The sequence below is a fragment of the Rhamphochromis longiceps genome, linkage group LG16, assembly GCF_057381845.1.
Source record: "Rhamphochromis longiceps isolate RC_006_pf linkage group LG16, R_longiceps_female_GT1.1, whole genome shotgun sequence".
NCBI classification, from domain to species: domain Eukaryota; kingdom Metazoa; phylum Chordata; class Actinopteri; order Cichliformes; family Cichlidae; genus Rhamphochromis; species Rhamphochromis longiceps.
The window spans coordinates 6,157,576-6,172,709 of NC_140572.1; the positions used below are offsets into that span (position 1 = coordinate 6,157,576).

The 15,134-nt window shown below is 39.7% G+C and overlaps 2 protein-coding genes across 2 annotated transcripts in view; one reads left to right on the top strand and one right to left on the bottom strand.

Moving 5' to 3' along the window:
* Positions 1 to 134: 134 nt before the first annotated feature.
* On the bottom strand, positions 135 to 5,657 carry cnga4 (cyclic nucleotide gated channel subunit alpha 4). The gene is made up of 7 exons (XM_085384342.1): positions 5,463 to 5,657; positions 4,985 to 5,086; positions 4,773 to 4,879; positions 3,919 to 4,502; positions 3,559 to 3,804; positions 3,160 to 3,325; positions 135 to 1,244 (listed from the first exon to the last, which is right to left on the bottom strand). The coding sequence occupies exons 1-7, from the start codon at positions 5,612 to 5,614 to the stop codon at positions 421 to 423; spliced, it is 2,181 nt and encodes a 726-aa protein (XP_085240468.1). The 5' UTR covers positions 5,615 to 5,657; the 3' UTR covers positions 135 to 420.
* Positions 5,658 to 6,483: 826 nt separating this feature from the next.
* The window catches only part of fhip1b (FHF complex subunit HOOK interacting protein 1B), a 29,464-nt gene continuing 20,813 nt past the window's right edge, over positions 6,484 to 15,134 (top strand). Inside the window, exon 1 of the mRNA XM_085384020.1 lies at positions 6,484 to 6,824. The gene's annotated coding sequence lies outside the window, so the exon portion shown is untranslated. The remainder of the gene's footprint in view (positions 6,825 to 15,134) is intronic.

Here is a 15,134-nt window from a genome sequence, read left to right on the forward strand (position 1 = left end):
ACACTACAGCTGCACTTTGATAGATGGTGTTAACAGACGCAATTTAGTCATAGGGACAATACATTAAAGGGATGCAAGAAAACGTCTGTAATTGCTGGTTAAATGTTTTATTTAAAATATTGGAATCTGCTGTCAGTAACCAATACATATTAAAAGAATCAAAGTGAACACAACTTTTACAACATGTCATGTATATTGCAAATTAATGAATTAAAAAGAAACAAACAAAGAAACCAAACTAATAAGACTATTTTATTGAAAACTATAAATATACTAAAGGGAGAGGGGAGGGGTTAATACATTGATTTTCTTGACGATGACTTAGAAGGGAGGAATGCAATGCTGCCATCTAGGGGAACAAATATCCACTGCAGCGTTTCCTGAAAACGCATATGGGAAAAACACAGTTCACATTTCTTTTCATTTTTTCTTAGTTTTTCGTTCATTTCTTCTACCTTTCAGCTTTCTTTCCCTTATCCTTTTCCTCCTTTTCCCTTCCTCAGATTCTCTCTTTCCACTTTTCGCTTCTTTCCCATTTTCAGGTTCAATCTCAGCTCCATCTCCTTTCCCAGGTCTGTCATCTCCTTGGATCTTCTCTCCATCATCTTCACTTTTATCTCCTTGATTATCTGGGTTTTTTGGCCTACATTTATCTCCCTCTACCACCTTTTCAGCATCTTCCTTTGTACTTTTAGTGCTCTCACCATCTCCCTCTTTGGTGACATCATTACTATCATCTCCATGTCCCTGTTTTTCCCCCTTCATATATGAGCCTTCTTCTTCCTCCTCCTCCTCTCCCTCTGCCTCCTCTCGCTCCCATTCAGCCTCCCTACCCACACCTTGCCCTCTTCCCAATGTTCTGTCTCTCTCTCCATCATCTTCTGACAGCTGAGTCTCCAGTTCTGAAACTTCCAGCTCCAGCTGCGCCACCCTGGCCTGCATTTTGCGGTTGCTCGATTCCAATTCCATCATTAGTCGAGCTAATTTAGTTTGCAGAACCTCCAAGTTGCTCTCTAGTCTTTGTATCTTGGTTTCCACTTTCTCTCCCTCCCCTTCCTCTTTCTCCCCACTCTCCTCCAACATGCCCATTTTAGTGAGGATCTGTCGGCCTTTCTCCTCCAGGTGACGTTTGGCTGCAGGGAACTCCGATAATACATCTGTCAGGTCTTCTTTGGACAAGCTGAAGAGATCAGAGTACCCATTGCTTCGGATGTTGGCAGTCCTGCGGTTGCCTGACTTGTTACCTGTAATAAAAGAGAATAGTATTTCTGTAAAAACCTGACAAACCTAAAAATTTTAAGGATGTTACCAACATTTGTTGGTTTATTCAAGACTTTTAAAACCAGCCAATCATTCTTGTTTTGGTCTTAAATTAATTGAATATACACTATACACTATATACACTATATTGCAATCCATGCAAATCATTGAATTCAGATGTATAATATCAAACACTTAGGCATGCAGAATGCGTCTACAAACATTTGTGAAAGAATTTGTTGCTCTCAGCAGCTCAGTGAATTCCAGCATGGGCCCGTGATAGGATACCACCAGTGCAACAAGTCCAGTTCTGAAATTTCCTCAATGCAATGTAGATGTAGATGCAATGTGGAATGGGGTTCTATGGCCGAGCTGCTGCATCCAAACCATACATCACCAAGCACAGTATAAAGTCTTGGATGCAGTGGGGTAAAACATGCACCACTAAATCCCAGAGCAGTGAAGATGTGTTCTATAAAGTGGCGTATTATGCTTTTCCATCTGTTTTCGGGAATGTTGCCAGGGGAACAGTACTTGTCTGAGTGCACTGTTCCAAGTGTAAAGTTTAGTGGAGTGGGGATTGTGGTGTTGAGTTGTTTTTCAGGAGTTGGACTCAGCCCCTTAGCTCGCGTGAAAGAAACTCTTAATGCTTCAGCATACAAAAATATTTTGCAGCAATTTCATGCTCCCAACTCTGTGGGAATATTTTGGGGATGGGTCCTTCCTGTTCCTACGTGACTGGACACCAGCCCTCAAAGCAAATTCCAATTGATTGCAGTTAAAAAACAGCCACCTGATATACAGGTGGCTGTTTTTTAACTGCCATCAGTGTGTAGTAGTATGTCAAGGAAACAAATAAAGAAAAATAGTAAAAGAAAGTAGTAATAATCATCCATAATATTTTGAATGTGAAAAAAAGAAAAATCCAACTGACAGCTTCAACTAAACCAATAGAGTAGGAATTATAGAGGCTCCCAAAAATACCTTTGGACTTACCAAAAAAGTTTAAACTGTAAATAAAAAACTGAATATAATAATTTGTAAATCTTATAAACCAATATTCTATTAACAATAGCGTTTCAAAATAATGTTAGCATAAAATTGTGGACCCTTTGAAAATCTTATCATCTATATCTGGTCTCCTCAGTTCCTAGATGTTTATAGACTGTTGTTAACAGAAGAGGGATGTTACAGAGAGTCAAACACGGCCCTGTCCCAACTTTATAGATGTATTGCTGCTATCACATTCAAAATGAGCTAAAGTCTTTCTTAAAATGTTGCATTTTCTCAGGTTAAACAGGATACATTCTCTATATTCTATTCAATATGCAATATGGGGTTGTGAGATTTACATTAAATTTTACACCATGTCCCAACTTTTTTGAACCTGTGGTTGTATGTATGTTATGGTGTTGTGGACGTTTCTAGAGATTTTTTGCAAATCTGTAAAAACTGTAATTCAGCACAACCACTTGAAAGTAAACTTGTTTGCTTTCTTCATACACCAACATTCCCGATTCCAATTATACACTTTTAGATGCCTTCAGAAGCAATTTTCTTTCATCTGAGTCATCTTCTTGTGAAAACTGTGAACAGAATTATAGGCTCCACCTTGAATTTCAGCTGTACTACAATTAAAAAACTCTTAGTATAATTTGTATTTTAGTCGTAATTCTTCACTTTAAATGTGCAGAAATCACGTTCCCTCCTTTTATAGAGAATACTTGTCTATTTCAAGCATCTCTAATAGTCTGGAAGAATACTTTTACCATTGTTGAGACTCTCGGTTTTATTTTTTAGACAACTGAAGAAAAAGAGCTGGCCTGCTTCTTGTCCATGTGTCTCTTCACCAGCTAAACAAATTCACTTGTAAGAGCATGCCCAAATCACTTAACATACCTTTGATGTTAAGGATACTAATTTCCCCAAAGAAATTCCCATCACTCAGCACAGCAAATTCTGTAACCCCATCATCTGCCACAACTGCCAATTTTCCTTCTTTGATGATGTACATTTCATGGCCCACATCTCCTTTCCTGCAGACGTACTCTCCTGGACTGAACACCTACAAGATAAAAAGATAAAGAGCAGGTGAGACTTCATCAGCCTCAAAGGATTGTTATATTCCAAAAGCACTGTCAAGGTAAACCAACAACAGTGTTAAATTTGGATCTGCAAGATAACAGTAAGCTACTGAACCACATTCCACAGAGAGCAGGTGCCATTCACTTTAGTTGTGTGCTCTATAAACAAATTAGTGACTATAAGTTACAAACACAGCTTTGCCAGCTTTCTGACCTGAGGAGTTAGTTTGAGAACCAGCTCCTCCAGCAGACTTCTGTCGCAGTTCTGGAAGATGGTGACTTTGGAGAGTGTGCGAAGATGAACGCTGACCGTGATCTCTGTCCTCATATGCAGAGGCAGCTGCTGCAGGATTTCATTTTCTCGCATGATCTTCTTGTTGATGTAAAGATGCTGGTACCAGTTGTTGATACGCTCTCGAAGCTCCTTGCTGATGTGATGACTACGCAGGTATGCCTTTACCTGAAAGAAGGAAAGAAAAACTTGATTTTCTATAAATGTTAGCTAAAGAAAGCTATCACACAATCTTCATTATTAAAAGTCTTTTCAATAAGCTTGGCTCTTCCATCAGCTTACCAGCTCATGGTTAGGGAAGAAGACATTATCGCGATCTCTTAGGCTTGTGATGACATTGCCGATATTGCCAACAATTGACGCAAACACCAACACAGCAATGAGCAAGTCTGCGATCATAAACAAGAACTCCTCTTCCCTTTCTGGCTGGGGGACGTCTCCCACTGTGGTTAAAATCTGAGCGGAAAACCAGAAACAGTAAAAGTACTGACGTCGCATGGAGCCAAACTCTGTGTTGGTGATATTAGGGTAAACCCAAGGATCACTTCCAAAGCCGAGGCTGCTGGACAGCGCAAAGTACAGACAGGTATTCCAGTGGATAAGCACAAAGATGTAGATCATGAGCTTGGCAATGCGGAAGGTGTTGGGGTAGGAGGTTCTTGTCTCCATGCGGTCCAAGGCCTCGTTGAGTCGTGGGATACGCAAAAGGCGGTTGATTCTGACCAGAGGAGTTTGGATGCCGAATGCAAAATACAGGAAGTCGAAAGGAAGAATGGAAGCCAGGTCCCAGAGGAAATGTTTAGAGCGCAGGTAGCGCTTCCTCAACTGAATCAGGTCTTTGACCAGGATGCCCTGATCCAAGTAACCTGAAGAGGCAAAAACAGTGTTTAATGAAGCCCAGAATACTCATCATACAGTGATGTAATTTATCAATACACAGGTTGGCTCTAACTGTTAGAAAGCATCCAAATGACTTTTCCTCATTATAGCTATAGCCATAGCTACAGCGGCCACATGAATAGAAGCAGCTAGGGAAAAAAGACTGTCATATTTAATATGATAAAGGGTTATGTAAAACTTGCACGTGACAAAAGTAAGTTGGAATTTGAACTCCCACTGTAAACCGACAGAATTACCAGTGTGAAGAGTGATGATCATATCAATCATATACATGAGGTCTGACACATAGTCCAGAGTAAGCCACACAGGGAGGTAGCTCAGTGCTATCATAGTGAAACAAGTCCTGAAAAACACAAGCATTGCTTCAGAAAATGTCCTATCATGCACTGTTGTTATATGCTTAGGAATGATTACCATTTGCAAACATACCACACTTGCACTACTTTACCTCAAAATGATGATTACCCAGTTGTAAACGATGGGTAGTGTCATGACCTGAATCCAGACATAATAAAACTGCTCAGCTGGATCAACAATGAACTCGTTCCAGCTGAGAAATGTTGAAGAAGGGAAAGAAGAGAAGAACAGAGTCACATAAATATTATGATTCGAGACTTGTCATAGTCAAATTATTAACCAAAGCATTGCTTGTGACAGGAAAATGTATTAGGATTTTTCACTGTGAAATATTTGCCAAAACAGGAGCCCAAACAAAACGATGAAAGACTCTTGTCATGAATAAATGATATTATATCTGATCTAATTTGTGTTAATTATCTCAAACAGGTCAAATGTTTTAAATCTTAATAATTAGAAACATGTTGTCATTCTACAAGCTGCCTAATTGAATAACAGCCTTGTTGTTGTTGTATCACAGCTGCACTTTTCTTTTTCCAAAAAGATTCAGCTTAATCAATAATACTTACTTAAATTTCAAAATTCTGCCCAGGAAAGTGTTATGTTTTCCCTTATCCTTGACACCATCGTGTCCTTCCCCACTGGCTTTCTGCCCCTGTTGCCGCCTAAACAGCCTCTGCCATCGGTTCCCTCTGATACTAACATCACCTGTTATATCCATTTTCCAAACATCGGTCTTAAATGAACGTATTTTTTAGGCAAGTACTGCTCATGATGAAGAGGAACACACAGGCACCACTGTAGAGTCCACCTAACAACAACCCAGGTCTACCTGATCACTGCCTGGTGATGCTGGTCTCTATGGAGGGAAACCATAACAGATGTCATGTGTCTTCTGGGAGTTCTTAACTCTGTCGGAAAACAAGGGCAGGCTATCTCTTTAAAATTCAGACACAGCAAACACTGACAGGATTATAGAGCCCAAACTACAGAGAGGATGTCACTGTGTGTCTATAAATTAATAGGGTATGGATTTTTTTTTAATATACCTTAAATTTGACTTGATTATTGAGATTGTTTAATTTTTGTCATCTTCTTGTAATATTGTAAAGTCTTTAGCCTACAATATAGTTGGTGTAAAATAAATTTTGAAATACTCAACTTATAATGTTGACATAATAATACAAAATTAACACTTATAAATGGCTTTTCTTTTTCCCCAGTGGTAAAAACTTCCATACATTTCTGGATTCGCTATGTGGATTTGCTTTCCATGTTTCCATGTTTAAGCTACGCTGTTTTATTTGACTGCTGCGGGTCTTTACGTTTAGATAAGCTCTCCTTATTTGCCTGTGCTTAGTTTATTTGCATGGCTTTTCTGAAGGTGCAGTAACTGGAGCTTTCAGGTCCACTGATAAAAAACAATTATCCGACTAAGAGGTGAGGACTGCAAACTAACTCCAAAGTCAGACATGGTGCCAAGCAATTTTTCACAAGTTTCAGCTTTGTGCATTGTGTTTAGCACGCAGTGTATATAATCTGGGCACTTTAAAGCCCTCATACAGCTGTGCGAAGCAGCGTCGCTGTGAGTCAGAGAAGACGTGTGGGCGGAGTTAAAGTAAGATGGCTGCGGGAAAGCGAAGAGTGTTTGAGAAACCATCAAATGGGATGTTTATCTGTTGCTAACAGGATGCACAGCAGCCTCAGTGAAGGAGTGGTTGATTTCTTAGCGTCCCTGACTCACTGTGGTCTGTCTTGCCGGTTGTCTTTTGGTCGCCTCCTATCTTGTAATCGCTTACTGCTCTGACATTGTGGAATTCATCAGCAGCTAGTCGCTAGCAGCATACCAGCGCTAACTTACTAGCAACCAGCTAGCAGGTAGCTGCCCAAGGAAAACACCACCTCGCAACAACTGTTGAGACTCACACAAGGTAGGGAGATTCTCGATGACCTCATAGTGAAGTTCAACAGCATGACAACTAGATAAATTAACTATATGCGTTGCTGGCATTTCTAAGGTAGCTGATTATATTTGCAGTGTCAATTAGCTTGGTCCTCCGTCTTGCATTTGAAATACATTGTTGTTTTCTGTCGAACCACAGCGTAAGGAGCCTCGCTTGGCTGAAGTGAGATGTAGTGCAGAAAAGCTCAAGTGCTGCTAAGTCATGACAAACCAACCGGTTTAGGGGAAAGGGCGTAGTATTTGCTGTGTGCACTGTATGTGCTCTAGCAGTCTGTCAGATTGAACGGGACACATGACCCCCAAATACTGCAGTGATTGATGATTTATGTTGTGATCTTACCTGTGAACTTTGAATTAGATCTGTGGACTGGGTTGGACTTTGGAATTATAACTACACAACTCTAATAATCTGTCACTTCTGTGCCCAGAATAACTAGTAGATCCCCCCATCTCGAATAAGCCACATATATGCATATCACATCAACAGATTAAATCATGGTTGAATAGAAAAGCCTTGTTCATTAATCGCTTAAATTTGTCTGTTTGAGAACGTACACTCTTGCTTATCTTTATTCACTGGGTTTAGATAATAATTTCACCATCTTAACAGAAAGTTAACGTGTAACTATTTTCAGACACATCTTTCAGCCTTACAAGAGTAAGAATAAAATTGCGGTTTTCAGATGAAGAGAAGAGCATCTGTAACGACTTCAGTTTTTAGCATTTTGGGTCATTTTCAAGAAAAATGTACCAGATTCTGCTCAATTCAGCTTCCTAGATGTGAACATTTACCGGTGCTATGGCTTCAGTGTTGGATGATTATTTAAATTTGATCTAGAGAGGAGTCAATATAAGTGTGCCACATTGGGGCAGGAAATATGTGATTAAAAAACCAGATGAATCGGTATTAGAAAATAAGCACACGTTCCTCCAGGTGTCTTATTAGTTCACGTCTGCACTGTTAGAATAGCTTTGGATTATGCAAAGGAAAATCACATTCATATATTATTTTCTTATACAGAAAAAATGATGGTGGTTGCAGACTGAAAGTATTCTTTTGTTTCTACAGCCTGATTCATGTATTGCTTTAATAATATTTGCCTGTCACAGTTAAAGATATAGGATATATGTTTTTCTGATCTGCATTGATGCAGAAAAAGCAGTAGGCAGTGGCAGAGGCACGAGTGTGCATCATAGCTGAGCCGCTGATGAGGAAGAGTCAAGCAGTGGTTTAATTGTAAGTTGTTAACTAGTTAGTACACTGCAGGGAAAGTTGATAAACAATCACTAATCATTTTCTTTTTTGTTCAATAAAACCCTGTTCCAGATGTCATGTCACTCAAGTTTATTACAACCTTATGCAAGTCAATCATCACAGCTACTACAACATAACCTCAGTGTTTGTTTTAAAGATTCAAGATGAGTGTTTCTGCCATTGCCACCTTGGTTGCAAAAAGACAAAAAAAACCAAAAAACCCAGATGATGAGGAAAGGCTGGTCTGACTGTGAAATTGTGTGGCTAACAACTTGTCAGTCACAAGTCATTAGCTAGTGAGTGTGCAGTTTTGTGGCATGTACAGGCCTCCCTCTTTGAAATACGGTATGACCAAGACTTTACCCTAAATGTGTACCTGACCCCATAAACTCATCAGCAAAGTGTTTACAGAGATTGAGACCGAAAGCCGTTTCGTGTAGTCTTTTACGGGACTGGAAGTCTTTTGTTCAACCACAGCTATCGCCATCTGGTGGCCTTCAGATAGAATTCATTTTTAAGGCCTCCCATATTGGCTTAATTTTGGCTACATGGAAGCTACATCCATCTTTTATATTGTTTATGACTCTTTGACATCCTTCCTCTTCTTCTTCAACATGTAAGGATAGAGAAAAACACTTGTAGGTGTATGCCACCCTTTTCAGTTCCAGATGAATTGCTGTCTTGGCACATACACCACCTACAGAACCACCACTACACATCCAGAAATGCATACACTATTATATATTGTACATATATTTATTAGTTTCAGGTTGGCCATTCTTGTATTTTGCTCGTTTGTGTTGTTGTGTTTGCACATCTCTGTTGCTTGTGAGGCTCGCACACAAGAATTTCACTCGCATGTGCTGTGCCAGTGTGCCTGCACATGTGATGTGACAATAAAAGTGATTTGATTGATTTGATTTGATTTGATTTGGTACTTAAGCCAACAAAAAGCACTGTTGTGTAGCCGCTGACACCCTTAAGTCCTCATGTCTTGTCTATGGTTGCTCACTACTTGAGTCACAGATGTTATCAGTAACTATCATCAGTCCTCGTGGATATGAGTGGACGTGGAGAATTTCTGGTTAAGGCAGGAGTGGCTCTAAGTTTTTCACATAAATACTTTTAGTTAGTATAAAATAGGTCTTGACCTTTAGACTTTGCATTATGAGACTGTAGCAGTCAAGACTGCTTTGGTGTTCTTCGTGACTAAGCTTTGGCAAATACTTCTCTTTATGAAGGCAGCCTCCCTCCAGTGGAATGTCTAGTTGAACTTTGAAACATTTTATGATTCAGTGTGACCTGAAATAAAACTAAAGCTGAATGGCCATATACTGTATTTTCTACTTCCTGCACATCGGGGTCAGAAAGTTTTAAAATGCTGGTGCACAGTAGCTGCATCAGCAGTTACCTTAAACTTCATTTAGGGTAAGATAATCATCTTATTTTTATCCTCGTTATGAATTTATGCATTTGAAGCAGTTTTCAAGCAGTGTCATTAAGTTTGAATCAGATGTTAAGGAACAGTGAGTCATTAAAAAGTGTGGACTATAGTAACCCATCTTTTCCTTTGTTGTTTGTGTGTAAATACTCTCTATCAGGGGAGCGAAGGAAAAAAAAAAAAGAAGCATTTGAGCCTTATTGATTTAGGGAAGTTGAGCATGACGTTGGTAGACCTCTTGCGTGTGATCAAAGTCCAGTTCATGTGATGTTGTTCCACATCATGTGGCCACAATAACAAAGGTTTGAAATCTACTTTAACATTTATGTATCTCAGTTAAAGTGAACTTACTAACTTATCAAGCCTAAGGGATGTTATCCATAGGAAATACATACAACACTGTGCAAACGTCTTGAGCCAGGATTCATTTCTTTACATTTTGCTTCCAAGGAGTCAGAGTTTCTTAAGATCTTTTGAAGTCTTTCTTTGGACTTTGGCTGCTTTTTCACCTTTTTTCAGTCCAGACCATTCAAGGATTAAACAAAGCACTTAACTCAAAGGATAAACTAGTGTTACACATCAAAAACAATGGGGGGGGATAAAATTGTGTCTTTAGTAGAGATGGACAGATCCGATATTACGTATCTGCATCGGTCCGATACTGACTTAAATTACTGGATCGGATATTGGAGAGAAATAAAAAATGTAATTCGATCCGAAGTATCACACAATCATCTCACAAAACGCGCTACTTGGCGTAACCCAGCTCGGCGCATCGGAGCAGTATGTGTCACATGATAGAGCGGCTGTTGTCTGCGAGACCTGTCGGCGGTCTGTTGGAGCATTTGGAGCCTCGCTACATGCTTCCTAACCGCAGCATTTCATCTTGGCAAAAACTATCCCAGAGAAGTAAAGCAAGTGTGTAAGTTCATCCCTGAATGTTTGCAGAGTATTTCCACGTTAAGCTTAACAACTAATATATTGAGCCACAGCTGGACTGGCCATCGGAGTTCCATATTGAGGTGAAAAGGAAGCGATTTGTCCCGTACTCCAGCTAGAATTAAAAAATAGACACAAAGCTGGAGTTATTCTGTCGTTGCTGCGCAGTTGCATCTACTTCTCTCATTCACTCCCCCTTCCTCTCCTGTTATTATTAGTTCAAACATGAAACTGATCAATGATCAGCTGATCGGCTTTTCTGCCACAAGTCCCGCCTTTCTTGTTTGTTTATCGCCCACTTTGCGCTAGAAAGAGGAGACCAGCGGATAAACAACAGCAGCACGTTTAAGCGTGATAAGCTGTTGTTAAAATTTATTTAATATTAATTTCTAGTATCAACTGAGGTTTGCTGGAGCCATGGCTGTAAATGCTGTTGGTCATGATATGGTTTGGATATGTGGTGAGAGGGAAACATCAAGATGAAACCAGGAGATGTCCTTACTGAATCATCAGAGCTGAACAGGTGATGGAGAAACAGGTTTACCTTTTAGGTGACATGAATGAGTTGAAGGGAAGTTATGAACTGTTTCTGAGAGACAAATAACACCAGGATCCTTTTCTAAGTAGCTGACAGCTGGTAACTGTGCAGGGGCGGGTCTAGCAAAGTTTTGTCGGTGGCCAGGTAGGGCATTAACAGGGAGAGGGGGGCACAAAGAAATACTTTTCTTTGTTATGTAATTTAAAAACTTTGAATAAATAATTATCTGAATCTTGCAACAAAAGTGGTCATCCGATTAAATGTATAGAAATCCATTATTGTATATAGTAACTAATAACTCTAATATACACCCTAATAAGCTATAGTACTTTTTCCTTTGGGAAGGTACTATCTGTGCAGTCTGCAATTCTGTTGAAGAAAGATGTTGAATCTATTTAATTATTGTAGAAAAATAATTGATTTCTGTGCATTTGTTTTACACTTGCATTAAATTAAAGTTGATTACATCGATTAAGGGCGATGACACCACGGTGATTGGCCTCATACCTCATAGCTGAGCCGCTATGAGGTATGTGGGTCCACCACAAGGGAACCACCCCCCGCCCTAATATTTTTGCTGGGAGTTGGCAACCCTATTAGTTAGGTTGCTTAATATTTCTACTAAGTACTCTTTAAAATACCAGAATAGGGAGGATGGTGTAGGTTTAAATTTATTAGACCGATCAGTGTTGCTGAACTTTAAAATGTTTTGGGTGGAGTGTATTTTTTGCATACAGGTATAACAGAATAGCTTCGGTCGCTTGTTTTTTTTTAAAAAAACTTAGGTATGAACTTATACAAAATGCAGCAAGATATTTATAAAAAAAAACAGTTTTATTGATTACAAAATACGCTTTACCGGATTCATATCGGTATCGGCAGATATCCAAATTTCTGATATCGGTATCGGACATTAAAAAGTGGTATCGTGCCATCTCTAGTCTTTAGGCACTTGATTACTAGCAGCTTGTCACATAAACACATAATCTGTTCCCATTTCTTTATTTCTTTGAATCTATGAAAAGTGCCAATGATAACACAGTTCAACAGGTATAGCATGTTTTGAACCAACAAGGAGATTTCAGAAGAGCTATTGGTTGAAAACTTAGCGTATGTCGGCTTGGTAAATGTGTCAAATGCACTGGACATCTGGAGGAACAGCTTAACTATCTGCAGAAAATGAACAGTAATTCATTAAAAATGGTGGTGGAGGGGGTGGGGGCATCCAAAGACCTAAAACAGGACCTGAGCGATGCATCTGGCACTTCAGTTGATACGTCTACTGTTTCCTGAAGCCTCATCAGAAATGGTCTCAGTGGAAGGGTGGCTGTCAAGAAGTTATTCCTAAGGAAGGGAAAGGGGGAGAGAACACTAAGGTATATCAATTACACAAGAACTGGACTGAAAATGCATGGCAACAGCGATGAATCCAAATTTGGAGGTTTTGGTCAAATTGTTGTTAGGGGTGCTCAATGTAGTCTCAATATTATATAACAATTTTTCAAGGAAATTTGCAACAGCGATATTTTTGCTCACATATATAATAAAAACAAAACAAAAACCAGAAAATTTTTAATGGTGATTGCAGTTGCTAGGATGCTGACATTTGGGAGTCCTTATATTGATACTATCATAAGCATAAATATTAGCATGAATCCGTAGTAATGGTCTACAGACATCTGTAAAACACTGTGGAGGCTCTGGCATGGTTTGGGACTGTGTGTGATTGGCAATGACTTGTTTTTCAGCATGACAGTGATCCCGAACACAATGCTAATGCAGTAAAAGCATACCTGGATAGAAAAACGCACAATGGAAAACTATCAGTCATGGACTGACCCCTCCAGAGTCCCTCAACATCTCTCAAGCAATGTGGGATCATCTTGACAGAGATCTAATTAAAAGGCACTCAAAGAAAAGCTTGAATGCACTTCTAGAAGCCTGGAAGACTATTGCTGAAGATAACTTGAAGAAATCATGCAAGAGTTGCCCAGGAGGGTTCAGGCTATGTTGACGAATAAAGGTTGTAATGCCAAACACTATCTTTCAAGCTTCTTACAATTCTGTAAACTCTTTTTGCTTTATATATTGTATTATCCATGTATGTTTAGATCTTTCAAGAAATCATTTTCTAAGCCACATGGAAAGAAATGAGGGGTGGGTCAAGTCATTTGCACAGCGCTGTATATGCAAGAGTCAATAGGGTTGATATTTACACTTTAAGTCTAAGAGCCAAAAGTTCTGCACTGTAGGTTTGCACAACAGTAAAAGAACAAACATCCCCCTCCCCCCTCCTTTCCAGCAGCAAAATCCATCATTAACCATCTGTTCAGTTATTTCTCACTAATCCTTACAATAACTCACTAAGTGCACTACTTCCTGGCAGATATTTTTGGAGCTATTAAATTCTGATGGTGCTGAAGGAAAATATCAAATATCCCACTTACTGGCGGAGTGCATTTTATACCATTCAACCTCTTGTTCTTAACCAGTTGAGGAATACAGCACAACCCGATTACTTGCATGCACGCAAAAGCACAGAAAGGGTTTCTGTCTTTGGATGACTTAAGACAGCAGAATGACATTTAGATTAAGGATATTGATAAGGGATTTAACAAATTAAGCAGAATTGCTACCACAGAGAAAAGAAAATGGCGTGACGAATCATGCTTCTTCATCTGGCAATCTAGTGGATGAGTGAGTTTGGTGGTTGCCAGGAAAACGGTACCGTATTTTTCAGACCATAAGGTGCACCACATTATAAGGTGCACCGTCGATGAATGGGTCTGTTTTCATACATAAGGTGCACCGGATTATAAGGTGCATTAAGCGAAACAAAACAGATAAGTCAAACTTTACTCAACTCATTCGTCTTCCTTCCTCCACTTCCGTACTATTGATTCATTAGTGTTGAATTCTCTTTCAGCTGCTCTATTCCCATGTTGTTGCAGTATATGAATGACTAACCTTGTGAATTATCTCAGTTGTTCTCCTGACTGAGGTTTGGTCCGTTTACAGCATCCTGCCATGTGATTGCATTTGTCCCTAACCATCGGGAACCCTCACGTTAACTTTTATCAAGCGGAAAAAAGTTAGCGTTCATCCTCCAGCTTCACTGTGCTAATGTCATGCTAACATCAGAGCTCGCAAAATCGCTAGCCTGACGTCCCGGGGCTAACGATTTTTCCAGTCGGGCTACCAAAATCTATCTCTGCCCTGCCCGTCGGGCTATCGTAGGGAGGAAAAATATATGTCAATGCTTTTGCATTCTTTCAGAAATGTAGCTGGGGAATTATGTCATTGACATCGGTGAGCCACTGTCAATATGTGACATATTGAAATTGCATTTGAATTTGTGCTTGCTTTTTGCTTTCACTTTGCAATCGCGCGAACTGTGTATAGAGAGCGACAGCACTGATTGGTGAGTGACGATAATTTCCGCACATCATCTTATCAATCGTTAGCTTACTATGCAAACATGACAAGTGAAATCTCCCGCAGCTTAAACATGTGAGAGGTTGATCGCGCAGAGAATCGCTGAGCGTTATGTGAGTGCGTGTGTAAAAGCAGCAGGATTTATATTTCAGTTCTGCTGAGCCAAATAAAACAGGTCAGGGTGAAGAAGTGACAGCCAAAGAAAAGCTTACCACAAAACGGAAAAGCTATGACAAATCAGACTATAAGGCAAAAAGAAAGTGCAGCTTTATGGTTTCATGGACAAAATAATTTCTGTGGCTGCAATATGACGAGCTAAATAACCAGGGCTGCACATAAGTGGTCCGCAGGTGCGCATTCGCTGTCAAAATAAAAAACGCACACAAGATAAGAAGTTGTAACGCGTGTTTGCGTACATAAGATTTCTGGAGGAGGACAGACATTTGTTTAGAACTCTTAAAGATGTCGAAGAAGCTCCTTTAAGCAATTACTGTGATGTTCCTCCACCTCCAAAGAAATGTCAGAAGGAGTCCGAACCACAAAAGAAGCGTGTATTCTCGGAAAAGTATTTGCAGGAGGTGAGCTGGCTTCAAACAAATGATGCACGCACAGAGATGTGGTGCAGAATGTGCCGTGAAAATCCCACTCTAGCGGACAAAAACAGTGCTTT

What these genes read in the sequence shown, in the direction of transcription:
- cnga4 (XM_085384342.1), bottom strand. Translation starts at nt 5,614, where the DNA reads ATGGATATAACAGGTGATGTTAGTATCAGAGGGAACCGATGGCAGAGG. An exon ending in TGGGTAATCATCATTTTGAG is followed by an intron (nt 4,880 to 4,984) that starts GTAAAGTAGTGC and finishes TGTGTTTTTCAG; the next exon opens with GACTTGTTTCACTATGATAG. An exon ending in GATCATCACTCTTCACACTG is followed by an intron (nt 4,503 to 4,772) that starts GTAATTCTGTCG and finishes TTGCCTCTTCAG; the next exon opens with GTTACTTGGATCAGGGCATC.